Genomic DNA, 27,453 nt, shown 5'->3' with positions numbered 1-27,453 from the left:
ATAGTTATGGCACTAGGAAATGATAGAGTACTGCAGATTATGGAAAAAATAACATACTGGTCAAGAGGGATATCAGATCATTCTCCATTAGTGATTATGTTAAAAATGGGGGGGGAGTACAGAAGGAGTGGAAAATAAATCCATACTGGTTCAAATTAATCAATAAAACAGATTGTACTCCTCCCAAAATGAGAGAATTTATAGAATTCAATACAGGTACAGCTACGACAGGGATTTTATGGAATACCTTAAAAGCTTTCCTTAGGGGTACATTGATACAACAGGTGGCCAAATATAATAAAGATGTGACAGCTCAGGAGGAAAGAACTAGGAGGGAAGTGGTTGTGGCTGAGGATAATTATATATTAGATCCAACACCAGAAGGGTGTATGGTTAAATAAACAACAAGAATACAAGCTGTTAATTATGCAGAGGGTAGAGACTAAACGGCTACTACAGCGACAGGCCTCCTTTATGGATGCTGAAACTGTAGGGAAGCGCAATTAGTAAGGTCCAATGCCTCGCTACCAACTATTACAGCTATTCGGTCTACAGGAGGGGAGATAATATCAAACTCCACATAAATAGTGCAAAGTTTCAAGGAATATTACAAAAGTTTGTACACCGCCCAAATAAAAGGAGGAGGGGGTATAATGGAGGAGTTTCTGGGGAATTTGTAAACACCAGTATGTTTATGTGTTATGTTCAGGCGGGGTTCATATCTAATAGATCTACCAGCACAAATATCAGGAGAGCCTTTTTAAACTTGCAAATGCCAACAGAAAATTAGGGATCGAGAGCTATAATATCACTAGATGCGATTAAAGCCTTTGATACTCTAGAGTGGGGTTATATGTGGCGAGTAATGGAATTTGGATTTGGGCCCTCACTGATCGGATGGATTAAAATGCTCTATGATAAGCCCACAGCAAGATTAAAAATGAACAATGAATTTTCAGACCGGATAGAATTAGAGAGGGGGACAAGACAGGGGCGCCCGTTGTCCCCCCTGCTCTTTGCTCTTGCAATGGAACCCCTGGCTGTGTCCATAAGAAAGAGTTTGGATATAAGGGGCTTCCATAGGAGCTCGGGAGAAGAGTGAATAGCGATATACGCGGACAATATATTGCTTTTTCTGGGGGATATGGGCCATTCACTAGAGGGGGCAATGAATATCGTGGAGAGGTTTGGTAGTTTTTCTGGTCTGGAAATAAACTGTGCGAAAACCGAGCTCTTCTGTGTGGACACGGTGAGGGAAGGGATAATATGGGATAGACCACCAACTGGCAGTTGTAAATACCTTAAAATATTTAGGGATAATGATAACAAAAGATCCAAATATATTTATAAATAGAAACTTAGTCCAACTTTTGGTTAAATTTATGAACAAAATTGATATTTGGAAGCGTCTGCCGCTATCAGTAGCAGGCAGATGCTCCCTAATAAAAATTATTTGGCTACCTCAACTGATGTACATAATTCATAATTCTCTGGTGTGGATATCAAGGAAATGGTTTAATAAAATAGAGAGTCTTTAGGGAACTGATATGGAAAGGGAGACAAGCCAGGATACGGTTGCGTACATTACAACTTCCGGTGGGGAAAGGGGGATTTTCATTGCCCAACCCTGAGTACTATTATTTAGCATCACAATTACAGCAACTATTGGGATGTGGCGAACAAAATGGAGGTACACCCAATGGTAGAATCTTGTTAACAGGAACTTTGCATGACACAATAATAGAGACACTGGAGGGCAATTCTTTTAGGTACAAATACCCAACAATAAAAATGATCATTAGAATATGGAAAAAAGCTAAAAAGTTGATGAAATATATAGGGTTTAATACATATACCCCCATTTGGAATAATAGCAATCTGCAGGAAATTAGCTCAATAGGAAAGATCAGAGAGTAGGAAAAACAGGGAATTAAAAGGCTGAGACAAATTTATGTAGGTAACACTTTTAAAGAATTTGCTGAGTTGAAAAGGGAATTTAACATTCCTCAGAATACACTTTATAATTATCTTCAGATAGGGCATGCCTTAGAAGCCCAATTTAGAAATCAACCTCTAGAATGGAAAGAGTTCCCTCTGATACAATGTATACTTGGGACGGGCTCCACTAAAGGTCTAATCTCAGAAATATATAGACAGATAATTAAGGAGGTTAATGGAGAGGAGAAAATAGACTCAGTAAAAGAAAAATGGGAAAAGGATATAAGGGTAATACCCCCCGAATCTGTGGAAGAAAATATTGGAGGCAAGTCAGTCTGTATCAGTTTCCCCTTCACAGAAGATTTCACTTCTAATGCTATTGAGTAGAGCATATTACCAGATACCAGACCAGATGATAGCTGCCCTAGGTGCTGGGGGTCTGGGGATCTTCTCCACATGATGTGGAGATGCCCCAAGCTCTTCCGGTACTGGGAAGGAGTAACTGAAATCTTGAAGGAAACGTTTAAAATCAGACTGTAAAAAGAAGTTAAGACATGTACAGTATACTGGGATATAGGCAAGAGCAGGGTGAAATTAAGAATACTACAGTAGCTATATTAAGGAGTATATATCAAGCCAGGAAAATGATAACAGTGAGATGACAATCAAAGGTACCGCCTACGGTAAAAAATTGGATAGATACATTAAATGAAACCCTTCCTAAAGAGAGAGCTGCTTATGTAAAGAGACACAACTTAAAGGAGTTTAACAGGATAAGGAGACCTTGGATGGAAGGAAAACACAAAAATTTGATAGGAAAATAAAAATGGGGTACTGGTAAGGGAGGGAAGGGGGGGATGGGGGAGATAAAATATACAATTAAATATATGGGGATAGGGGGAAACGCGATGGAAGGATTAAAAAAGAGGTATCTCCTTGTTATGTTGCTCTATCTTCCTTAAGAGGCTTTTTCTTTCCTCCCATGTTGGGATAAGCGTTACGGATTCAAAAAAAGGATTTGGAATAGCCGCGCTTAGGAGAAAGTTCAGTTTGCTGCCACCCCCTAACTCCTCAGCCCCTGTTAGGAGGCTGTGGCTGTTTAGCTGTTTACAGTGTTAATATGGGGCTTTAGGCGCTACCTATGCCAAACCAGATGTTTTGCCTTTATAATATCCACATTATATTTCCCAGTGTTCATTACAATATGTAAACAGTGGGGTTAGTTAATCCACAAACCACATTGCAAACCATATATGCACTAGATATTATGAATGGAGCAATGGCCCGAAAGAAGAGAGAGGAGTAGGAAGAGGGAAAAAGGGAGTATTATTTGAATTCAAAAGCCCCCAACCAAAGATACTTTAATACTACTTCAGTATGTGGGAAGTGTGCGTGAAGTGGTATTAAAGTATCTTTTGTTGGGGGCTTTTGAATTCAAATAATACTCCCTTTTTCCCTCTTCCTACTCCTCTCTCTTCTTTCAGGCTATTACCCCATTCATAATATCTAGTGCATATATGGTTTGCAATGTGGTTTGTGGATTAACTAACCCCATTGTTTACATATTGTAATGAACACGGAAATATAATGTGGATATTATAAAGGCAAAACATCTGGTTTGGCATAGGTAGCGCCTAAAGCCCCATATTAACACTGTAAAAAGCATTGCGGATTGTATTAATTTAAGAATGCTAGTATAAATATTGATTGATAATTCACTGCTTATGTAATAAGAGGTTTTTATAACTTTGTTAAAATATTTAAGGAAAAAAACTTAATAAAGAATACATTTAAAAAAAAAAAAGAAGGTGTTGACATTAGGGGTCTGCACAAAAGTATGTAGCAGCTCATCAGAGCCGCCCCGCACTAAAAAAATATCATCAATAAAACGAAACCAAAGAATCACATAGCCATATAAAAAGGCCAGATCGCCAGAAGTACTAATCCTATGTTCCCACTCCTCCAGGTACAGATTGGTGTAGGATGGGGCACAAAAAGTCCCCATAGCCATGCTCTGTCCCTGGAGGAAGTGGGACCCATTGAAAGCTAAATAATTGTGATTAGAAAAATCGAATGCGTCAACAATGAAATTGTTAAATTTACGATCAAAACAACTTTTTTCTGATAGAACTCGTTGGATGCAAGCCAGGCCCCTATCGTTTCGAATGGAACTATAAAGGGCCTCCACATCAATGGCCACCAGGATCGCATTGCTGGGAACCTGGAGGCCATCGATGTTTTGAAGAAGGTGAATAGTGCCCCTTTGTAACTTGGGACATTCAAAATATAAGGACGAAGATGACTATCAATGAATTTGGTCAAATTTTAAGTTAAAGAACGTTGCCCAATACAATGGGGCGACCTGATGGATGCAACATACTCTTGTGCAGCTTTGGTAATGCGTAAAATGTAGGTGTACATGGGAAAGGAATATGAATAAATTCCCATTCATTTTTAGAGATTCAATTATTTTGATGGAAAAAAAAAGAGCAATGCGAATGTACACATCAGCTAGATCTAGAGAAACTGTAGCTGCTTTATCTGACGGTTTGAGTGATTGGTCTCAATGACTTCATATGATGCTTTGGATCATGATCCTTCCTTCCATATCTTGCCTAAATCTGCTTTCTGACTAAAGAACAATGGACTGATTGGTAACATTTGCTTAAAGCCTTGATTGCTCTAAAGAACCATAGTAGGAATTAGAGGAGTTGGAAGAGTGGAAAGAAATTCAATTGACTGCCTTACTGCACAAAGTACAACCCGCCAGCACACCAGGAATCTTCCGTTGTTGTCCCAAGGTTTTGTTGCAGACAGATCATATCACAAAAACAAGTGCTGCACAGGCCCCACTGATCCTGGGCCCCCTGCCCCAATTTTGCATTAATTTCCGCAATACAACACCTACTGGGCTTATTTGAGTGAAAAGGAACTTTCCTGCTCCTCTAGAGCAACAGACTTGGGCTTAGGTGATCAAAAACGATTATGGATCTTCCAATTTTTTTGCTAGCTCTTCTCAGGCCCTATCACCAACTCTTTGTTATGAGACTAGGTGACTAGCCTAAGGGATTAGTCCCTGATCTAGACATCACTGATCCCATCTTAAATCGCATTACATTTGACTTAGAAGAGGTATAAGCAGTCAGTGAGTTAAGCCATAAGACTTGACTGACCCCACAGAATAGTAGGAGGAACAGCCTGCTGCATCCATAGTGGTTGTACTGCCTCGCTGGTCACTCTAATTCAGTCAAGGATCAAACACCACATAGGCGTATTACTGGCCAAGTTTTCCTTCAACTCATCTGCTGAGAATCAAATAGCCTTGTCTACTGAGGTGAACTCCAAGGCAGGTCAGACCATACGCTTTTTCTATTTACCTTTTTATTTTTATTAATAAACAAGTGTGATTTAATTGTACTTCTGTCTCAGTCTGATTCATGGTTTCTGACAGTAGGTGAAGGCCATGAATTCAGAAGATACAGTCAATCCACTTGTTGGTAATATTTTTTCCAGATTGGATGAGCAAGATCACCGCATGGATCAGTTTGCCATGGCGTTACAAATGCTTCTGAGTCACACAGCTCACCTGGAATCCTCCATGGTGGCTGCTCCGGAACAACCTGAGTCGCAGGCCATCCTTGCTGCGCCAGTCTTTGTGCAGGCACCTGCCTCAAGTATTACCTCTATAAGAGGTATGTCTGGTTCCGCTCCACTTCCCCAGTGATTTTGGGGTGATCCAGTTCAATGCAGAGGGTTTTTCAATCAGGTTGAGATATACTTTGAGATGCTGCCCCAGGCGTTTCCCACGGACAGAAGCAAAGTGGGTTTCATGATATCTTTGCTTTCTGAGAGAGGCCTAGGCTAACCCTCTATGGGAGATGCAAAAACCCGTTGTCTTAAGTTATCTTCAGTTTGTGGACTCCTTTAAAAGGGTATTTGATGTTCCTGCATGCTCTTCTTCTGCTGCCAAGTGCCTCATGTCCATCAAACAGAGTACAAGAACTGTTGCCGACTACGCCATTGAATTCCGTACTCTGGCAGCAGAGGTTGCTTGGAAAAATGAGGCCCTCGTGGCTGCTTTTTCTCATGGTCTCTCGGATTCCATCAAGGATGAGATAGCAGCCCAAGATATACCCACTGAGCTGGAGAGCTTGATCTCGTTTGCCATCCTCATTGACTCCAGACTCAGAGAAAGATTTTCTCTTAAGGAGCGCTGGCGGAAGCCTCCTGTAAGTTTGCCTCCAATCTTTGTAGTCCTACCCATGCCTCCCTCACCCCCTTTGCCTCCTGGTACCGAGTCGGTCAGTGAAGATGAACCCATGCACCTGGGCTTCACGCATCTCTCTGCGGATGAGAGAGCCTTTAGGAGGAGGGAGAGACTGTGCCTTTATTGTGGCCAGGCAGGTCACTTTTTGAAGTCTTGTCTTACCCGTTCAGGGAATGCCCGAACATTGAGGTCCTGTCATGGACAGACCTTAGGTGGCGTTGTTTCGTCCCCAGTTATCCAGAAGGATAAGCCCCTGATTTCGGTTAACCTTTCTTGGGCTGAGTTGTCCATCGAGATACAGGCTCTAATCGACTCTGGGGCAGCAGGCCTGTTCATTGATGCTGCATTTTTTTTGCAGCACTCGATTCCGCTGCAGCTGTGTAACACTCATCTGACCATTGAGGATCTTGACAGGAGACCTTTACAGCCTGCCCATGTGACTCATGAGACGGTTCCATTGTCCATGGCGGTAGGGGCTCTTCACCATGAGATAATCCAATTCCAAGTTATTTCCTCACCCAGGTTTTCGCTGGTTATTGGTTATCCTTGGTTAGAGAGGCCCAACCCCTCTTTTGATTGGCTCCATGCTGAGTTTCTCTCCTGGTCACCACAATGCAGTGAGACATGCTTCCTGAAGGTATCCAAGGTCCTGTGCACCTCTTCACTCCCCTCCCTGCTGGAGGAGTACCGCGATTTTAGCGATGTCTTTGATCAAGCCAGTAGTTTGCCTCCACATCGGTCTTATGATTGCGCAATTGACCTTCAACCTGGTGCCATACCTCCTCATGGCCGGGTTTACCCTTTGTCAGTCTTGGAGGTTAAGGCCATGGAGGAGTATGTTGTTGACGCACTTTCTCGAGGTTTCATCCACAAATACTCGTCTCCTGCTGGTGCTGGTTTATTCTTTGTGAAGAAGAAGAGTGGTGAACTGAGACCTTGTATAGATTATAGGGGTCTCAATCGTATCACCATTAAGAATGCCTACCTGATTCAATTGATTACAGAGTTATTTGACCGCCTCAGGGGAGTAACGGTTTTCACAAAGCTTGACTTGAGAGGGGTATACAATCTCGTGCGCTTTAAGGAGGGCGACGAGTGGAAACTGCGTTTAATACCAGAACAGGCCATTATGAATACCTGGTAATGCCTTTTGGCCTTTGTAACGCCCCGGCAGTTTTCCAGGAATTTATTAGAGATGTCCTCCGAGATTTGTTGCAGTTATGTGTGGTGGTTTATCTCGATGATATCCTCATATTTTCCAAGTCCCTGGAGAGCCACCACACAGATGTATGTCGTGTGCTTCAGAAACGAAGAGAGAACAATCTCTATTGTAACCTGGAGAAGTGCAAGTTCCATCGTGAATAGGTTACATTCCTGGGCTATGTCATTTCCACTGCTGGTTTTTCGATGGACCCAGAGAAACTTTCGGCAGTCCTACAGTGCCCTCGACCCCTGGGTTTACGTCCTCTGCAGCGTTTCCTGGGTTTTGCCAACTACTATCGGAAGTTTATTCGTAACTTCTCGTCTCCGGTCAAGCCCCTGACTGATATGACCAGAAAGGACGGTAACCCACAGAGTTGGTCTCCGGAATCCATTAAGGCCTTTGAGACTCTCAAGGCTACCTTTGTTTCTGCTCCTGTGTTGGCACATCCTGATCCTACATTGTCTTTTATCCTAGAAGTTGATGCTTCTGAGACTGGAGTTAGCGCCCTTCTGTCTCAACAACCTAACTCTGAGTGCGCTATGCATCCGTATGGCTACTTTTCCAATAAATTGTCACCTGCTGAGTGCAATTATTAAAAGGTTACAGAGAGCTTTTGGCAATAATTTTAGCCCTAAAAGAATGGAGACATCTCCTTGAAGGTACCACTGTGCCTGTTCTTATTCTTACTGACCACAAGAATCTTACATTCTTGTCTGAGGCTAAGCGACTCTCTCCCAGAAGGGCGCGATGGGCTCTTTTCTTGTTGAGCTTTAATTACATTGTCTCATTCTTACCCGGTACTAAGAATGTAAGGGCTGATGCCTTGTCACGACAATTTTCCTCCACTTCCAAGTCGGAGTCGGTTCCGGTTCCTATGATTCGCACCAGTCTTACTTCTCCTTTGGGTGACAAAATTCTTGCTGCTCAGGTCCATGCTCCTCCTGAGAAACCTTGTGACCGCTGCTTTGTCCCAGAGAGTCTCTGTACTGCTGTGCTCCAGACTTACCATTCTCCCAAGGCAGCTGGCCATCCTGGGAAGAATCAACTAATTTGGGCCATTTCCCAACAATTCTGGTGGCCTAGTCTATGGGCTGATGTTACTGCCTTCGTAGCTGCCTGTCCCGTGTGTGCTCAGAGTAAGACTCCACGACACTTTCAGTGGGCCTCCTACAACCCATACCCAATGGAGAGAGGCCCTGGACTCACCTGTCAATGGATTTCATTGTGAAGTTGCCCAACTCCCAAGGCAACACTGTTATCCTTATGGGGGTTGACCGGTTCTCAAAGATGTGTCATTGTATTCCACTTAAGAAGTTGCCTACCTCTAAGGAACTGGCTTCCATTTTTGCGCGGGAGATCTTTAGCTCACATGGGCTACACAAGGTGATTGTCTCGGACATGGGCAGTCAGTTTGTCTCCCGGTTCTGGCGAGCCTTTTGTGCACAGTTGGGAATCCAGCTTGCATTTTCTTCTGCGTATCACCCGCAGTCTAATGGGGCCGCAGAACGAGCCAATCAGTCCTTGGAGCAATTCCTACATTGCTATTTTTCTGACCATCATAACAACTGGTAAGACCTATTACCTTGGGCAGAGTTTGCTCACAACAGTGCCTTGAATTCTGCCTCCCGATTGTCTCAATTTATGGCGAACTATGGTTTCCAACCTTCCATGTTGCCTGACTCGTTTGTTCCGCCAGGTATTCCTACATTAGAGGAGCATCTCCGTTTTCATTCCACTTGGGTACAAGTCCAGGAGGCTTTGCGTCATGCTAATGATAGGTACAGACTCCATGCTGACCGCAGACGCCTGCCTGCGCCTTCCTACCAGGTTGGGGACAGGGTCTGGCTATCATCTCGCAACCTCCGGCTTCGTGTTCCCTCACTGAAGTTTGCACCTCGGTTTATTGGGCCTTTCCGTATCCTTCGCAGGATTAACCCAGTGGCTTACGCATTGGACCTTCCTCCTAGTATGCGCATTTCAAATGTGTTTCATGTCTCCTTATTGAAACCGTCCACGTCCCTATTCAGGTTGAGAACCATGAGGAGTATGAGGTACAATCCATTGTTGACTACCGTAGGTTCCGTGGGCGCATACAGTACCTGGTGCATTGGAAGCGGTACGGTCCGGAGGAACGCTCCTGGGTTTCATCTTCAGATGTACATGCCCCTGTCCTCCTCCGCGAGTTCCATAGACGGTTTTCCTTCAAGCCCGGTGGCCCTCCGAGGGAGAGGGGTCATTGAGTAGGGGGTACTGTCAGGGCTGGCTTAGCCCTTCCTTCTCTGTGCTGGCTGCTCAGCTGTCGGCTAATTGCCAGCTCTTATCTCTCTCTCCACAGTTACCAGCTGTTCCTGATCATGCTCGTCTGACCTGCCTACTTAAAGCCATCCAGCTCACTTCCCCTCTGCCTTCACCTTGGTCACATCAATAGAAACCATTTCCTGCAGTTCTGTTTTAAGACTGGCTTGCTGACATCCCTTCTGGCTCCTTATCCTGCTTGCTGTTGCTCTACTTGGATCCTTGACTTCTGGCCTGGCTGACTACCCGATTTGGTTATTGAACTCTGGCCTGGCTGACTACCCTATCCGGTTACTGGACTCTTGACTACGCTTTTTCTATTTACCTTTTTATTTTTATTAATAAACAAGTGTGATTTAATTGTACTTCTGTCTCAGCGTTTAAACCTCTATAGTCGATGCAGGGTCTGAGGGTACCATCCTTTTTGGCAACGAAAAAGAACCCTGCTCCTGCAGGCGATGAGGATTTCCGGATGAAACCTCTCTCCAGATTCTCGGCGACATACTCAGACATGGCCTGGGTCTCTGCAATGGACAAAGGGTAGGTACGACCCCTGGGCAGGGTTTCTCCAGGGACAAGGTCAATAGCACAGTCAAAAGATCTGTTGGGAGGAAGCACCTCAGCAGACTTATTGCAGAACACATCTCGGAAATCGCTGTATGCCGCGGGAAGATCGGACGATACAGATGTGGTAGCAATGGGAAGTTTCCTCTTGGGGGTCACCTTGGGAAGACAGGATGAGAAACACGAAGGACCCCAGGCCAGGATCTGCCCAGAGACGCAGTCAACATGTGGCGAGTGGAGCTGTAGCCAAAGAAGGCCCATTACAATGGGGGTAGAGGCCTTGGGTAGGATGAGGAAGGAGATCCACTCCTGGTGGAGTATCCCTACCGACATCCTAATAGGTAGCGTCTGGAAACGGATAGGGCCCCCTGGGAGCACAGTGCCATCAATTGCCGAGACTACTAGTGGAGTAGGGAGGGGAGAAAGGGTAAGCTTCATAGAAGAAGCAGTTCTCCAGTCCATAAAATTGCCGGCAGCCCCGGAATCCAGATATGCTAGGACCGATTGGGGAGAAGTGCCTACATGGAGGAACACCGGAAGAAGGAGACAAGAAGGTGATGTTTCTGGGTCCAATACTCCACCTTCCAAATGTATTAGACCCGAGCGTTTTCTGGACGGAGCGAGCAGGAGTCACGAAAATGACCCTTGCCCCCACAATAAAGACACAAGCCCAGAGTTCTGCGTCTAGCACATTCTTCGGGGGTTAGTCTGGTCCGGCCCAGCTGCATGGGTTCCTCAGCAGACAGAGGATGCTCCACAGGGCGACGGGGAAAAATCTCAGGCTGACTAGGACCTAGGGGGTGCTGGTGTCTTTTTTCTAAGGACCTCTCCTGGAAACGAATGTCAATCTGATTACATAAGGAAATTACATCGTCCAGACCGGCGGGGATAGCTCTTCCTGCTAATTCGTCCTTCACTCGGTCAGAGAGGCCATGTAAAAAGGTTGCGACCAGGGCCTCATTGTTACAGCTCAATTCTGAACTGAAGTGCATATTGTCCCACTGAACAAGATTCTTGGCGAAGGCGTAAAAGGGCACTAGCCGCAGAAGAAACCCGGGCTGGCTCCTCAAAGATGTTACGAAAGAGCTTCAAGAAGTTGGACAGGCTGGAAACCACTGGATCATTTTTCTCCCACAGGGGAGCAGCCCAGGCTAAAGCTTCACCAGAGAGGAGGGAAATTATATAGGCTACCTTTGCCCGATCAGGCAGAAAGTTTTGAGGCTGGAGCTCAAAACGAATGGTGCATTGGCTGAGGAAGCCCCTGCAGGCCTTGGAGTCCCCAGAGAAATGGGACGGAGCTGGCAGTAATAATGAATGCGTGGATGTGACTGGTGCGATAGGTGCAGTCGCAGACTGTACTTGAGGCTGCAGGTTCGGGGTTCCCAAGGAAGCCTGTAGCTGCTCAAAGCAGGAAGCCAGATCCTGAAGGAATCGCATCACCTGAGTCTGATTAGATTCCTGGGTCTCGAGTCTGCGCACTATGCCCTGCAATGGATCGACTGCAGGGAGCGGCACGTCAGCCGGGTCCATGACTGTCGGGTCACCTAGAACCCAGGTGACAGATGCACACTGTAGGGCTTAGGAGTGCACCGCAAGGTTGTGGACCCTACGGCTGACTGCTGCAGATGGGGGACAGATCCCACTGGGGTTAGAGCGTAAGATTCCCTTGGGCGTGGAGTCTAAGAGCCAGCAGGTGTTCACAAGCGCCTCTGGTGGTGAGGATGAACTTGGCTGCAACTGGCTCCAGGTCGCGACCCCCAGGGTCCCCCAGCTCACACCCACAGTAGGCAACAGGAGGATAGGGATGGTGAGGGACAAAGCCAAGGTCGGGGCCACAAGCAGACAAGAATATTCAGGTACACGCCAAAAGGTCAGGATCACAGGCAAACGGGGATAGTCAAGATACACCAAAGTCGGTAACGGAAAACAGTAGCAGAGCACACGGCAGGAAACAGGAAGCTAACACACAAAGGTTGATCAGCAGGATTGGCTAGCAGTGCACAGGTTAATATAGAGTAGTCTGATAGGAGCTAGGGTGGAGCCATGCCAGAGGATGGATTATAAAAGCAGTCAGGTGAAGCTCGGCTGGTCTCTAGAAATGAACACATGGAGACAGGTAAGCAGACGAACTCTATTGCATAACCATGACAGTAAAACTTTTGGCCTTAGGCTCATGGTAACTCACATAATATACATTATAGAGGTATCATTAATTCGGGTGTAAACCCTGACCGAAAACAATGTCCGGGCATGTATGCATGAGGGTACATTCATCCACAGAGGAAGGTAGTCTCACTAGTGGGGGGCATGCATGTCCACCCGACCCAAAAGTCATAAAAAGGAAAAACAAATAAGTAAAAATAAACAAATGTGTGAACAGGAACTATGCTTTAACTAGTTAAACCTTGTGGGACAACAATTTTTTAACATATCCCCTGTTCCCATGGCCCAGAGGTCCCCACCAGGCCAGTGCCATCGCCTGGTGTGCTCCGGGGCCGTGGGCCCGGGGGGGGGAGGGCCTATGATTGTCCCCCCCAAGAGACAGGCTCCATACATCAGTGCTGACACTTAGATGGCTTAATCAATCAATAAATCAAATATAATGTTAAACTGAGCAGCTAACTTGCAACCGGCACAACTGCGACGAGTCGACTGTCAGAGACAGGTATCCACCAGTCCAACTGGGGGAGAACTTTGTCAGCCCCTTATGAGGCGAGCTTATAGTTCAGCTGGATTCAGGGGATTGGGGAGGACCGCCAGGCCGATGTTTTACGATCTTGTCACAATGGGGAGAGAGGGCGATTTGCTTAGCGGGAGGGGGAGGCAGTTTGGGAGTCCCGTGTAATGATCCCCAATTCTACCAATAAATCTTCGCCGTCCTGGAACATAGAAAATGCGTGGGATCTGCGCTTGTATGAAAATGATCATTTGAATGGTAATGCCCATCTGTATTTTATTTGTCTGCTCATGAGCTATTGCAGTAAGGGCTTCATATTCCTCTGTTTTTGCACTGTGGAAGGGGCTAAGTCTGTGAAAAGCTGGATAGGTGTTCCAAATAGGGATAGATCTGGTCTACTGCGGGAAGCTGACATTAGCTTCTCTTTTATGCGCTAATAGTGTGGTTTTACTATTATATCGCATGGTAGGCCATCCGACTTAGGGGCTGTGAGTGCACAATGGAGTCTATCGATCTCCATTTGGTGTGCGGTTATGTCAGGAATCAGATCTGTCATCAGCTCTCTCATGGCTCTTTCTAAATCAGTGTGAATTTCAGGAAGTCCCCTTATGCGCACAATGCGCACATTGTATCTGCGAGACCGATATTTCAAATCCTCGATTTTGGTATGCGCCTCATCCAATCTGTCCTGGAGATCGGTAATCATATTAGAATTCTAGTTGACCTTAGTGACAGTACTGTCCATCTTAGACTCAATCATCTCAAACCGCTCTCCTATGCCCTGGATGTCACGTTTAAGGTCTGTAGTGATTATTGAGCAGGCTTTGGATAGTTCTTGCTGTAGCATAGCAGGGAAACATGCCAGCAGCACAACATCCCCAGCATAGTGTGTTGGTTGGGGTGTGGGCAGCTCCCTATCAGGCCTGGGTTGGCTGAGGATTAGGTCTGTCATTTCTGCAATGTTTCTGTCCATGGATGACATAGGGGAGTCAACAGGCTCTTTCATGTCCCTGTATGTGGCATGTGATGGGGGCTGTGATAATGACTCACCCTGCTGCTCTGTACCCAGGTCCCCAGAAGGGGTCTCTGCTGAGTTCACGCCGGGCTGTTTGGCCTTCCTCTGCAATCTGGTTGTGTCCTGATTGAGGCCGCCTCATGTGTTTCCTCTGACCAGCGCCATCTAGTGCCGCGTACACACGACCGGACTTTCCGGCAGACTAGGTCTGACGGTCTTCCCGACGGACTTTCAGCAGAGTTCCGATGGACTTTCCAAATGAACGGACTTGGCCACACACAATCACACCACCGTGATGATGTACGACCGGACTAGAATAAGGAAGTTCATAGCCAGTAGCCAATAGCTGCCCTAGTGTCGGTTTTCATCCATCTGACTAGCATACAGACGAGTGGAGTTCTCCATAGGAGAAACGAGAACGGAAAAATTTCAAACATGTTCTATTTCTAAAGTCCCTCAGATTTTTGGACAGCAAAGGTCCGATGGAGCCCGTCTGTTCCGTCGGACCTTTGCTGTCTAAAGTCCGGTCGTGGGTACATGGCATTAGGTGGAGGTTTCTGGCCAGAGGAGGGCCCCGCCACTCCGTTCTGGTGCTATTGTTTATACGGCCTTCGTTTGGGCTGTCCGGTTGCCCGCCGCTGCATCACCCGCTTGGGGTGTGAGCCAGTGAGTCTCTGGTGCTCATTCCGGCGGATGGTGCTGATTATAGCTGCCGTTCGGGCCAGTGGTGTTCGGAGCTCACTCGGAAACGTCCGCTCCTGATTTCCCACACATGCGCGCTTTAAGAAAACACATTTAAACATTTTTAACTTATGAAATGGCATGTTAACATATGATAAAAATCATTATACCTCCAAAACAAATTAAAGTAAAAAAAATAAAAATAAAGAAATACTCCCCTTTTTAAAGGAAAGCCTTTTGACAAAAGAAAAAGCAGGTAAACCTAAAAAAGGCCCTATAAACATACAATAAAAAACAGTATACCACATAAGTAAAAAAAAAGAAAAAAAAAAGAAGAAATGTCCTTTTTTTAAAAAGTAGTCTTGCAGTGTGTAATTGCAGTCTTCTAGCATGCCAAAGCATAATGGCTTACTGAAATACTACAGAAGAAGGGTCATTGGAGGTTATTATGAAGGTGTTTCCTTCATATGTTAATCACTTCACAGACAGACTATAGCTCCCAGGATTCTCTGCGCTCTGCATAGAAGTTAATCAGCTTGATTGGCTTTAACCCCCCTGGCGGTATTCCTGAGTCTGGCTCGGGGTGGAGATTTTGTACCAAAAGCAGTAACTCCCGAGCCAGACTCGGGACCGCTTCGCTGAATGCAGGGAGGGTTTACTTACCTTCTCCCCTGGATCCAGCGATGCCCCCCCCCCCCACTGGGCGAGCGAGCCGTCCTCCGCCCGATCTATCATGGAGCCGATCTCCGTTCCCTCCGTTCAAAAAGTGAAACACACACATTACATACAGTATAATGTAATCTTACAGATTACATTACTGTATGTAATTATTTCACATCCCCTTTGTCCCTAGTGGTCTGCCCAGTGTCCTGCATGCAGTTTTATCTTATAAAAACTGTTCTTTATGCCTGGAAACTGGAGATTGTCCATAGCAACCAAAACTGTCCCTTTACATCAAAAATGGTTTTAGACCAACTAGAAAACAGCGATAATAAATTAGAATCACTCGCAGAATTAAGCAATAGCGATTTGTGGGGAGATCCGTCATCAAACACTGAAAAGTAATGACAGTGACAATTCTGCAACTGAGCAAATTTCTGTGTTTTTGATTTGATTACATTATTGAATAATTTTTATTATTTTTATATTATTATTTGGTATAATTATTTATAGTTATTTAATATATTATAATTTATGATTTCATTTTTCAAACTTTATCATACCCGGGATGTCTGCTAGACTCTGGTTTGGACAGATTTAAGTGAGTTATTCCTAAGAATTACAGGACTACAATATAAAACGCCAAATTTTCATGCAAAATAATTGTACCGCTTTCAGCACCTAAAATCTGAAATAACCATACCGCCAGGGAGGTTAACTCTCCTCCTGCTGTATAGAGGAGGATGGTTCAGCATAATATTAATATCTTAGTAGAGGGAGAGAAGAATAAAAGGGCAATGTTTTCATCTTCATATTGCTGTAGACTAGCACCTACCTGTCTACATGTCCTCTCTCCTTCCAGGTACAAATGCTGAAGAAATTACTCAATTTATCACTGTTAATCACTTTGTTAATGTTTGGCGAGGATGAATATGTGAAAGAGCCAGCGTGTAGCTTGGCAATGGTCCAGAAAAAGCCTCAATATTTTTCGAGAGATGGAGATGCCATCATTGGGGGCATTTTACAAATATCTAAATTGACAACATCATACCCCCCGAACTTCTTGTCTCATAGACACCCAGAGGACAAATGTGTACTGTAAGTAACTTATGTTTATGGAAATTCACCAATACCCCCTACTGACACATACCTTTCTCATATGTAAAAAGTAGCAACAGAACATTTCCAAGAAGTTATCAGATCATTCCTTTTCTTCTAAAACAAATTAAAACATCTGTGACACAACCAAAAATCCTTCCCAACCTCACAATTTCAGTTCAGTTGGCTCAGGATCACGATATTTCTGTATTTACTAATGCTATTTGTGAGTTCAGCTTTAATTTTCATAGCCACTGTCCTGACGAAGCAACTCCATTGCGTAACGCATTGATGTGATACGTGGATTTGGAGACGCCTACATTACAAATACTTGTTTTATGTTGTGATACATTTATTATATTGGACTATATGCTTCCCTATACAGTTATGTGTATTGTCTGTATGGTTTTATGAGAATTAGGGGTTATATTCCTATCATTTTAAATGGGTTTGATTTTAATATGATTCAATAAATCATTTTAAATGGGTGTTTATGTTTTAATATGTGTCCCATGTTGTGCCAATAATATCTGTTATCTGTAGGTGGTCAAGTTGGGGGGGGGGGGGTTCCCCCTTCACCCCACAATTTTTCTTTATTTTTATTAAAATAGTTCAGAGTTAGAGGAGCCCATCCATATGGGTAAAAAAAAAATACCGCTCACCCCAAATTATGTAACAAAACCATAAATATAGACAACAATCTCCCAGGGGCTGTTAGGCAACAAAAAAATACTAAATAAATTAATTGGATATATTGGATATATAACAAATATATTTTATTGATAGAAAATGACAAAGTTTCAAAAATAAAGTGCAAATATAAAAAAATGGGCACTGGTTTATGCACCCTCTATACTACACAGGATGTCCTAATGACATAGATAAACAACATTATATACATGAGAGAAAAAAAATTCACTTGATATACTGCTCAAAAAAACCCCAACAATTGATTTATGCTAGTTAAATGTTCCTCAGGGGGATAAGGACATCCTAATCATGAAACATATTAAGGTAAAATATGTTTACATACAGAGAAACCAACAACATATGTGTCCATACTATATTGGATCAACAGTTATGCAGTGACCATCAATGAGCATACAGGTGGTTACAGGTGACCAGAGCATACTAAAAAAAACACCCAAGAAGGTGGGTTTCAGAATGGACACCCAACAAGGAAACACACCGGGGCCCAAATTGAGTCTACGACAGTTGTGATCCAATATAGTATGGATTGGACACATATGTTGTTGGTTTCTCTGTATGTAAACATATTTTAACTTTATATGTTTCGTGATTTAGATGTCCTTATCCCCCGAGGAGGATTTGAACTAGCATAAATCAAAATGCGTTGGGGTTTTTTGAGCAGTATATCAAGTTTGAAAAAAAAAAAAACATGTACAGGTCCTTCTCAAAAAATTAGCATATTGTGATAAAGTTCATTATTTTCTGTAATGTACTGATAAACATTAGACTTTCATATATTTTAGATTCATTACACACAACTGAAGTAGTTCAAGCCTTTTCTTGTTTTAATATTGATGATTTTGGCATACAGCTCATGAAAACCCAAAATTCCTATCTCAAAAAATTAGCATATCATGAAAAGGTTCTCTAAACAAGCTATTAACCTAATCATCTGAATCAACTAATTAACTCTAAACACCTGCAAAAGATTCCTGAGGCTTTTAAAAACTCCCAGCCTGGTTCATTACTCAAAACCGCAATCATGGGTAAGACTGCCGACCTGACTGCTGTCCAGAAGGCCATCATTGACACCCTCAAGCAAGAGGGTAAGACACAGAAAGAAATTTCTGAACGAATAGGCTGTTCCCAGAGTGCTGTATCAAGGCACCTCAGTGGGAAGTCTGTGGGAAAGAAAAAGTGTGGCAGAAAACGCTGCACAACGAGAAGAGGTGACCGGACCCTGAAGAAGATTGTGGAGAAGGACCGATTCCAGACCTTGGAGGACCTGCGGAAGCAGTGGACTGAGTCTGGAGTAGAAACATCCAGAGCCACCGCGGACAGGCGTGTGCAGGAAATGGGCTACAGGTGCCGCATTCCCCAGGTCAAGCCACTTTTGAACCAGAAACAGCGGCAGAAGCGCCTGACCTGGGCTACAGAGAAGCAGCACTGGACTGTTGCTCAGTGGTCCAAAGTACTTTTTTCGGATGAAAGCAAATTTTGCATGTCATTCGGAAATCAAGGTGCCAGAGTCTGGAGGAAGACTGGGGAGAGGGAAATGCCAAAATGCCTGAGGTCCAGTGTCAAGTACCCACAGTCAGTGATGGTCTGGGGTGCCATGCCAGCTGCTGGTGTTGGTCCTCTGTGTTTTATCAAGGGCAGGGTCAATGCAGCTAGCTATCAGGAGATTTTGGAGCACTTCATGCTTCCATCTGCTGAAAAGCTTTATGGAGATGAAGATTTCATTTTTCAGCACGACCTGGCACCTGCTCACAGTGCCAAAACCACTGGTAAATGGTTTACTGACCATGGTATTACTGTGCTCAATTGGCCTGCCAACTCTCCTGACCTGAACCCCATAGAGAATCTGTGGGATATTGGGAAGAGAAAGTTGAGAGACGCAAGACCCAACACTCTGGATGAGCTTAAGGCCGCTATCGAAGCATCCTGGGCCTCCATAACACCTCAGCAGTGCCACAGGTTGGTTGCCTCCATGCCACGCCGCATTGAAGCAGTCATTTCTGCAAAAGGATTCCCGACCAAGTATTGAGTGCATAACTGAACATAATTATTTGAAGGTTGACTTTTTTTGTATTAAAAACACTTTTCTTTTATTGGTCGGATGAAATATGCTAATTTTTTGAGATAGGAATTTTGGGTTTTCATGAGCTGTATGCCAAAATCATCAATATTAAAACAAGAAAAGGCTTGAACTACTTCAGTTGTGTGTAATGAATCTAAAATATATGAAAGTCTAATGTTTATCAGTACATTACAGAAAATAATGAACTTTATCACAATATGCTAATTTTTTGAGAAGGACCTGTATATAATGTTGTTTATCTACAGTATCTCACAAAAGTGAGTATACCCCCTTTCACATTTTTGTAAATTTTTTATTATATCTTTTCATGGGAAATATGACACCCCTGTCAAACAGGTGTGGAAAAATTGGTCTTTGAGTGTTAGTGCCTTTATCCCGTAACCTTATAGAGATACTCTTGATGAAAGAAAGAATTGGCCTTGTTGTAAAAAAAAAAAATTAAATGCTCTCCCAGCTATGAGAGCATGACTGCCAATTTGTGTACCATTGTTCTCCCCTCTCTGTAGTCTCATGTTCCTTCCTTCCTCAACATCAAAACCAACATCTGAATCAAGTAATGACTGTGCATCGTCAAAGTGCAAGTGGCTGACGCTGTGTTCAAATATCTCTGCTGACTCCTCCATGTCTAAGGCTGGGGCTATGGCAGGAATAGCTGTGGACAAGGAGGCAGGTTTAGCCACTTTGCTGACAGCACCCACCATCCAGCAGGGCTTGCGGCACTGACAGCTAACCCCCTCAGTGGGGCTCGTGGCTCTAAGCAGCAGCAGCAGCGGTGGCAGGGGAGGTGTCCTTCCTGGAGTCCAGTTCATGTCTCCCCTGCTGAAGCCTCTTCCTAAGAACCAGGTGTCCAATAGGACAGCGCTTTGGCCAATCGGGAAACAGCTCTCACTGACCTGCCTCCTGATTGGTGGGGAGGAATGATAGTGTGAAAATAGCAAAAATGTATTCGCTATTGTCACACAATTGGGTGGGATCAGGGCGCACTCTCTGCACCTGATCCCACCCTATTTTGAAGCCTATTATGCATGGGCACCCTCAATGCATGGGCTGCCACTAGTTAAACCTGTACTAATGCACAGAGATGTACTGTGTTAAACGGCATGTAATGCATGGAAATAGTTAAACCGCATCCAAGGCACTGAAATATCCTGAGTTAAACGACGTGTAAGGCCCTGAAATATACGGCATTAAACTTGCAATGAGGCACTGAAATATACTGCTTTAAACGGCATGTAACTCACTGAAATATACTGCATTAAACAGCATGTAACGCACTGAAATATACAGCGTTAAATTTGCTGTAATGCATTGAAATATACTGTGTTAAACGACACATAAACTGAAATATAGGGCGTTAAACTGCAGTAATGCACCGAAGTATAGTGTTTTAAATGGCACGTAACACACTATAAATATACGGCATTAAACTTGCAGTAATGCACTGAAATATACTATGTTAAAGTGCACTAAAGCACTGAACTATACTGCAGTAAACCTGCTCTGACAAAATAAACTGACGCTAATGTAAAGATGAATGGTCACTACTCCTATGCCACGTACACATGATCAGACTGGACAATCCGCCCATGTGTGGGCTCCGGCGGACTTTTTCTTTACAAAAGTTCAGCGGACTTAGAAAGAAGTTTTGACTCAAAATTGTCCGCCGGACTCGGCAATCCACCCGTCTGTGTGCTAGTCCGCCGGACTTTTGAAATGAACGGACTTGCCCATACACGGAGTAAAGTCCATTCATTTTGAACGTGTCTCCAGGTAGCCGGGACTAGCGAATGAAGTCAATGTCGCTGCCTCCATCAGCGAGATTTACACCTCGCTGGCCCCGTCACCTGGTATGGATTTAAAGGGGAACCCCTACGCTGAAAAAACGGCGTGGGGGTCCCCCCAAAGTCCATAGCTGACTCTTATCCAAGCACACAGCCTGGCCAGTCAGGAAAGGGGGTGGGGACGAACGAACACCCCCCTCCTGAGAAATACCAGGCTGCGTGCCCTTAACATGGGGGGTGCCTTGGGGAAAGGGGGGGCCTGCAGCACCCCCACCTCAAAGCACCTTGTCCCCATGTTGATGAGCACAAGGTCCTCTTCCCGACAACCCTGGCCGTTGGTTGTTGGGGTCTGTGGGTGGGAGGTTTATCTGAATCCGGGAGTCCTCTTTAATAAGGGGTCCCCCAGATACCGGCCCCCCACCCTATGTGAATGCGTATGGGGTACATTGTACCCCTACCCATTCACCTGGTGAAAAAAGTGTAAATAAAAAAACACAACACAAATTTTTAAAATAATTTAATAGACAGCTCCGGTGGTCTTCCTTCATTTTGGGGGGTCTTCTCGTCGGACTCCTCTGCTATCTTCTGCTAGCTCTTTTACAAGTGGAGGAGTGTGGCTTTCTTCTTGGACGTCGCCGCCGCCCGGGGGTCTTCTTCCAACTTCGGGGTCTTGTCTCGCTCTTCTGGAGTCTTGTCTCACTCTTCGGTTCTTCTGCCGGGCCTCCGCTATCTTCTTACTCCCGCCATAGTCCTCCCAACCTAGCCTGCCGGAAAAGTCCGGTCGTGTGTGGGCAGGTCCGCTCATTTGGAAAGTCCGGCTTAAGACCGCCAGATAGTCCGATCTTGTGTACGTGGCATTACACTGACTGAAATATCACTAGATTCACACTAATTGTAAAGCTAAATGGTGGTCACACAACACTCACACTGACTGAACTGCCACTAGATGCACACTAAACTGATATTCTATACTGACAATTGAATCACAATAGCACACTAATGTCCCATACACAGGAAAGGAATTTCCGTTGGAAAAATCTTGGATGATTTTTTCGAAGGAATGTTGATCAAGCTTGGCTTGCATACACACAGTCACACAAAGGTTCTCTGAACTTTCGACCATCAAGAACACGGTGACATACAACACTACGATGACCCGAGAAAATTAAGTTCAATGCTTCTGAGCATGCGTTGAATTGTTTTGGAGCATGCATAGGAATTTTGTGCGTTGGAATAGCTAAAGATGATCAGAATTTCATATCGAAGTTTTTCTGACCGAAAAATAGAGAACTTGCTCTCAATCTTTTTCTGGCAGGAATTCCACCAGTAAAAGTCCGATGGCGCATACAAACGGACTTTTGCTGGCGGAATTTCCGATTGCGTGTACGCAGTATTACTCTCTAGTGACACTGAACAGAACCCTGTTCTATCTCTCGCCACGTCAATATCACACTACAAATGGCTGCTATTGAAAGAATAATTTTATAGTAAAAAGGGGGGGAAAACACCGCGCTGATCAGAAAAACAAGTGAAAAAACAGCTGCCAACACTTCAAACAAACAAAGTCAAACAATTCAAAACAATAAGTAGTGTAGCGCTTCTATTAAGTGAAAAGGTAATCACAATGAGAAGAAAACCAAATGTGATCACAGAAAATCAAACTTATTGGTAATCATATAAGGGAATCAATGGTCACATGGAGAAAGTCCATAGACAATTGCAAATGATAATAGAGTCCTCTATAGTGTGACTGGTGCACAAAGGGTGTGATAAGAACTTCTTCAGAAGTCGAGTATAGCCCAATATATCAGCTTGTCTGAAGATATCAGAAAAGAGGTGGGTAGAATACTCTTACCGACTGTGATGGACTCACACGGTCTTACGACGGTTGAGTCGGGAACGCTTGGGGTCCAGACCTCGGACCAGAAGATAGGTTGATGGTGGTACGACCAGATGTAGAGAAGACTCCAAGCGACTGTAGACCCTGGGGGGCGTCTCACATGGGGTTCTCCGGAGTGTTCGTCAGGTGGTCCAGTTCAGATGTAACTCAATTGGAATTACAACTCCAAACGAGGAGTAAGGGATTTGTAGAAATTAGAACAAAAAAGAAAAAAGAAAGCTCCACATGGTGCGGGTCAAAAAATATTAACCATCAGGTTTTATTAAAAGTCATATAATATGATAAAAATTATGACTAGTGATCACAGGTGAACAAAATAAAATAGAATAAAAGCAATGTGGGGTGCCAAAAGCGAGCCTGACGCGTTTCGACATAGAGTGTCTTCAACACTATTTTATTTTGTTCACCTGTGATCACTAGTCATAATTTTTATCATATTATATGACTTTTAATAAAACCTGATGGCTAATATTTTTTGACCCGCACCATGTGGAGCTTTCTTTTTTATTTTTTGTTCTAATTTCTACAAATCCCTTACTCCTCGTTTGGAGTTGTAATTCCAATTGAGTTACATCTGAACTGGACCACCTGACGAACACTCCGGAGAACCCCATGTGAGACGCCCCCCAGGGTCTACAGTCGCTTGGAGTCTTCTCTACATCTGGTCGTACCACCATCAACCTATCTTCTGGTCCGAGGTCTGGACCCCAAGCGTTCCCGACTCAACCGTCGTAAGACCGTTTGAGTCCATCACAGTCGGTAAGAGTATTCTACCCACCTCTTTTCTGATATCTTCAGACAAGCTGATATATTGGGCTATACTCGACTTCTGAAGAAGTTCTTATCACACCCTTTGTGCACCAGTCACACTATAGAGGACTCTATTATCATTTGCAATTGTCTATGGACTTTCTCCATGTGACCATTGATTCCCTTATATGATTACCAATAAGTTTGATTTTCTGTGATCACATTTGGTTTTCTTCTCATTGTGATTACCTTTTCACTTAATAAAAGCGCTACACTAATAATTTTATAGTGTTGGGCAAGACTAAGAGAAATGAGCCATGATTGGATAGTCATCATGACAGCGTTCAATCATGGCTCTGACAGTGCTCTGTGCCTTGATTGGGCAAAGCTTTCTTTGCTTCAGCCAATCAGAGATTCCAATGCACTGTGCGGCAGCGCAGTGCACTGTGGTCATTCGGCAGGCCGAACAAACGGTGGAACGCTCCAATAATTTGGGTATTCGTCAAATGGGTGAACAGCCAATGTTCGGCCTGAATTCATGCTCGGAAAGAACCTTTGGCTCATCCCTACTTCACGCGAAACAACATACCTGTAGATAGAACCCATGGGTCTAGTTTACACTTACTTCAAAACATGACTTTTGGACACGCTTTGTTAAAGGTCTCTGAACGCCAGTCAAAGCTCCTGCCACTAAATAAAATGGTTAGCTTACAGTCCTGTTTACACCTTGCTTTTACTTGGTGCTTCGATGAGGCTTCGATGAGGCTTCAATGAGCCTTTGGTGGTTCTTCGATGAGGCTTCATGGAGCTTCGATTGAGCTTCAGTGAGCCTTGGTGGGGCTTCGATGAAGCTTCAATGAGCCTTTGGTGGGGCTTCAATGAGGCTTTGGTGGGACTTCAAGCAAGCTTTGCCATAGACTTCTATGGAGGCTTTGAAGTCGCTTTGAAGCACAGCTAAAGCGGCATGGGGTAAAATTTTGGAAGCAAAGCCGAAGCAAAGCAAAGCAAAAGCAAGGTGTAAACAGGACTGTAAGCTAACCATTCTATTTAGTGACAGGAGCTTTGACTACCATTCAAAGAACTTTAATAAAGCCTGTCTGAAGCCTTGTTTTGAAGCAAGTGTAAACTAGCCGTTAATGTGTGTTGAAGGCAAAGCAAGTGTAAAAAAAACCTTAGTTTGGATTGTTAGGTGCATATGAGTTACATGCAAAAATAATATTGACTGTCTCTCTTCAGTGAACTCGGTTTTCTGAGACATCTTTTAGTCTTCATGTTTGCCATAGAGGAGATAAACAACCAAACAGATTTGTTGCCAAACATCACGTTGGGGTACCAGATTTATGACGTGTGTAATATTGAAAGTAAAGCTATACAAAGTGTGCTGGATGTATTATCTGGGATGGAGCATCCAGCTGCAAACTATGACTGTCATAAGAAGAGTAAAAAAGTCATGTTCGTAGGTCACAAGATGACTTCCTCATCTGTAGCATCGGCAACACTGACCGGAATCTATGGATATCCTCAGGTAAATAACTCCCTGTCATTAACCTTAAAATTGTAAGTAAAATAACAAACAAACCAGGTATTTTAAATGCTTACTTGCATAATTTTCCTTTGCTAGAATTTTTTTTTTATGCACTTGCAATGTCTCTTTGAACCTGCTAGGGAAGTTATCCACTCCAGAAAGAGTTGATTCCTTAGTGTAGCCCCCCCCCCCCCTTCCTCCTGCCACACCTTAGCCTCCTGCAGGAGGGGAAACTACGCTAGCTGCCTTGCTGCCCTTGATTTACAGAGACATCATCACTTTACCCATTAAGGGCAAGGTAATAGTAATTCTAAAGTGCTTTCAGTACAAAGAAAAAAGGAAGTGGGACAGAACATTTTTTACATGTCCTTCCTACAGGTACCACATCCTTAATCACTTCAATAATTGACCAGCCACTTTTACCCCCTTCCTGCCCAGGTACATTTTCACCTTTCTGCGCTGTTGCACTTTGAATGACATTTGTGCGGTCATGCAGCAATGTACCCATATGCAATTTTTTTATCATTTTGTTCACACATATAGGGCTTTCTTTTGGTGGTATTTAATCACCACTGGGTTTATTTTTATTTTTTTTGCTATCTTAAAATTGATCACTCCTGATGTACTGATACATTTTGTGAAACCCCAAAATGCCAGGACAGTACAAGAATATCCAAATTACCCCTTTTTTAAAAGTAGACAATCCAAGGTATTTAGTAAGAGGCATGGCAAGTTTTTTGAAGTTGTTATTTTTTTGTCATCATTTTTTGGAAAATTAAGAAATTATTATTATTTTTTTAACAGACTGTCACCAGTGCAGTACAGCATCATCGTATAACTGGTGTGGCGGTCATCAGGGACACTGACTGGTGAAAGTATGAAAAAAATTTAATTTTTTGTATTTTTTATTTTTAATTATATTTTTTTCAATTTTACAATTTTTTTTAACACACTTTGACCAGAGCAATATAATTTTATCATAGTGACATTGCATTACTCTGGGTAAGTGATCAGTATTTTTTTTTATACATTATGTTTGCTTATAGCAGTGAATTCCATTAGGCGGGTCCTAGTGTTAACCCATTCCCTGCCAGTGTCATTTATACATTGATTCGTGCATTTTTATAGCACTGATCAATGTAATAATGTCACTGGTCCCCAAAAAGTGTAATTTGAGGTCAGATCTGCCTGCCGCAATGTCGCAGTCCCAGTAATTTTTTTTTTACCAAAAATATGTAGAAGAATACATATTGGCCTAAATTCATGACAAAATGTGTTTTTTTTTTACATTTTTTTGGATATCTATTATAGCAAATAGTATTTAGTTTTTTTCAAAATTGTCACTCTTTTTTAATTTATAAGGCCGCAGAGGTGATCAAATACCACCAAAAGAAATCTCTTTTTGTGGGAAAAAAGGACATACATTTTGTCTGGGTACAATGTCGTACAACCACGCAACTGTCAGTTAAAGCGAAGCATTGCCGTATTGCCAAAAATGGCCTGGTCATTAAGGGGGCAAATCCTTCTAGGGCTGAAGTGGTTAAAGAGGTTGTAAACCTCCATAGTACCTATAGGTACTGTTAATATCTCCTAAACATGCGTCAGGTTTGGATAGTATAGGGTGGTATAGTGGCAGGTTTGGATAGTATAGGTGGTATAGTGGCAGGTTTGGGTAGTATAGATGGTATAGTGGCAGGTTTGTGTAGTATAGGTGGTTAGTGGCAGATTTGGGTAGTATAGGGGGCATAGTGGCAAGTTTGGGTAATAAAGGTGGTATAGTAAATGGTTTGGGTAGTATAGGGCAATATAGTAGCAGGTATGGGTAGTATAGGGGGCAGGGCCGGGAGCACCACTGACGCGCTGACCCCGCCCCATGTAGCCTGTAGACTGTATGCTCGGAACAGAGCGGCTGTAGTTAGAGCAGTGATCGGAGTGGGCATGTCAGTGGAGCCTCCGACCCTGTCCCCTCTATACTGGATGGGGAATACAGAGGTCTGGAGGCGGGGCTGGGAGCTCCATTGATGCACCCACTCCGATCACTGCTCTAACTACAGCCACTCTGTTCCGAGTGGAGCTCCCGGCCCCGCCCCCTAGCGAGCGAATACAGCCTCCGGTGCACTCTGCAAAGCTGTCATCGGGGCCCCAATTCACGGATAATCTCATGCAGTATGTCCACAGTCTCTGGTAATCTCATGCAGTATGCCCGCAGTCTCTGGTAATCTTATGCAGTATGTCCGCAGTCTGGTAATCTCATGCAGTAAACCCGCAGTCTCTGGTAATCTCATGCAGTATGTCCACAGTCTGGTA

The 27,453-nt window shown here is 43.9% G+C and overlaps 1 protein-coding gene across 1 annotated transcript in view; it reads left to right on the top strand.

Annotated features, from left to right (window-relative positions):
* The first annotated feature begins 1,168 nt into the window (after window positions 1-1,168).
* The window catches only part of LOC143986801 (uncharacterized), a 113,726-nt gene continuing 87,441 nt past the window's right edge, over window positions 1,169-27,453 (top strand). Inside the window, exons 1-4 of the mRNA XM_077485207.1 lie at window positions 1,169-1,249; window positions 4,067-4,186; window positions 16,164-16,399; window positions 24,858-25,146. Coding sequence (XP_077341333.1) covers window positions 1,169-1,249; window positions 4,067-4,186; window positions 16,164-16,399; window positions 24,858-25,146 — 726 coding nt within the window. The remainder of the gene's footprint in view (window positions 1,250-4,066; window positions 4,187-16,163; window positions 16,400-24,857; window positions 25,147-27,453) is intronic.

The sequence above is a fragment of the Lithobates pipiens genome, unplaced genomic scaffold, assembly GCF_037356315.1.
Source record: "Lithobates pipiens isolate NorthernLeopardFrog02 unplaced genomic scaffold, aLitPip1_a1.2 Scaffold_18, whole genome shotgun sequence".
NCBI lineage: Eukaryota > Metazoa > Chordata > Amphibia > Anura > Ranidae > Lithobates > Lithobates pipiens.
The sequence above is the reverse complement of the archived record's forward strand: the minus strand, read 5'-3'. Positions and strand labels throughout refer to the sequence as shown.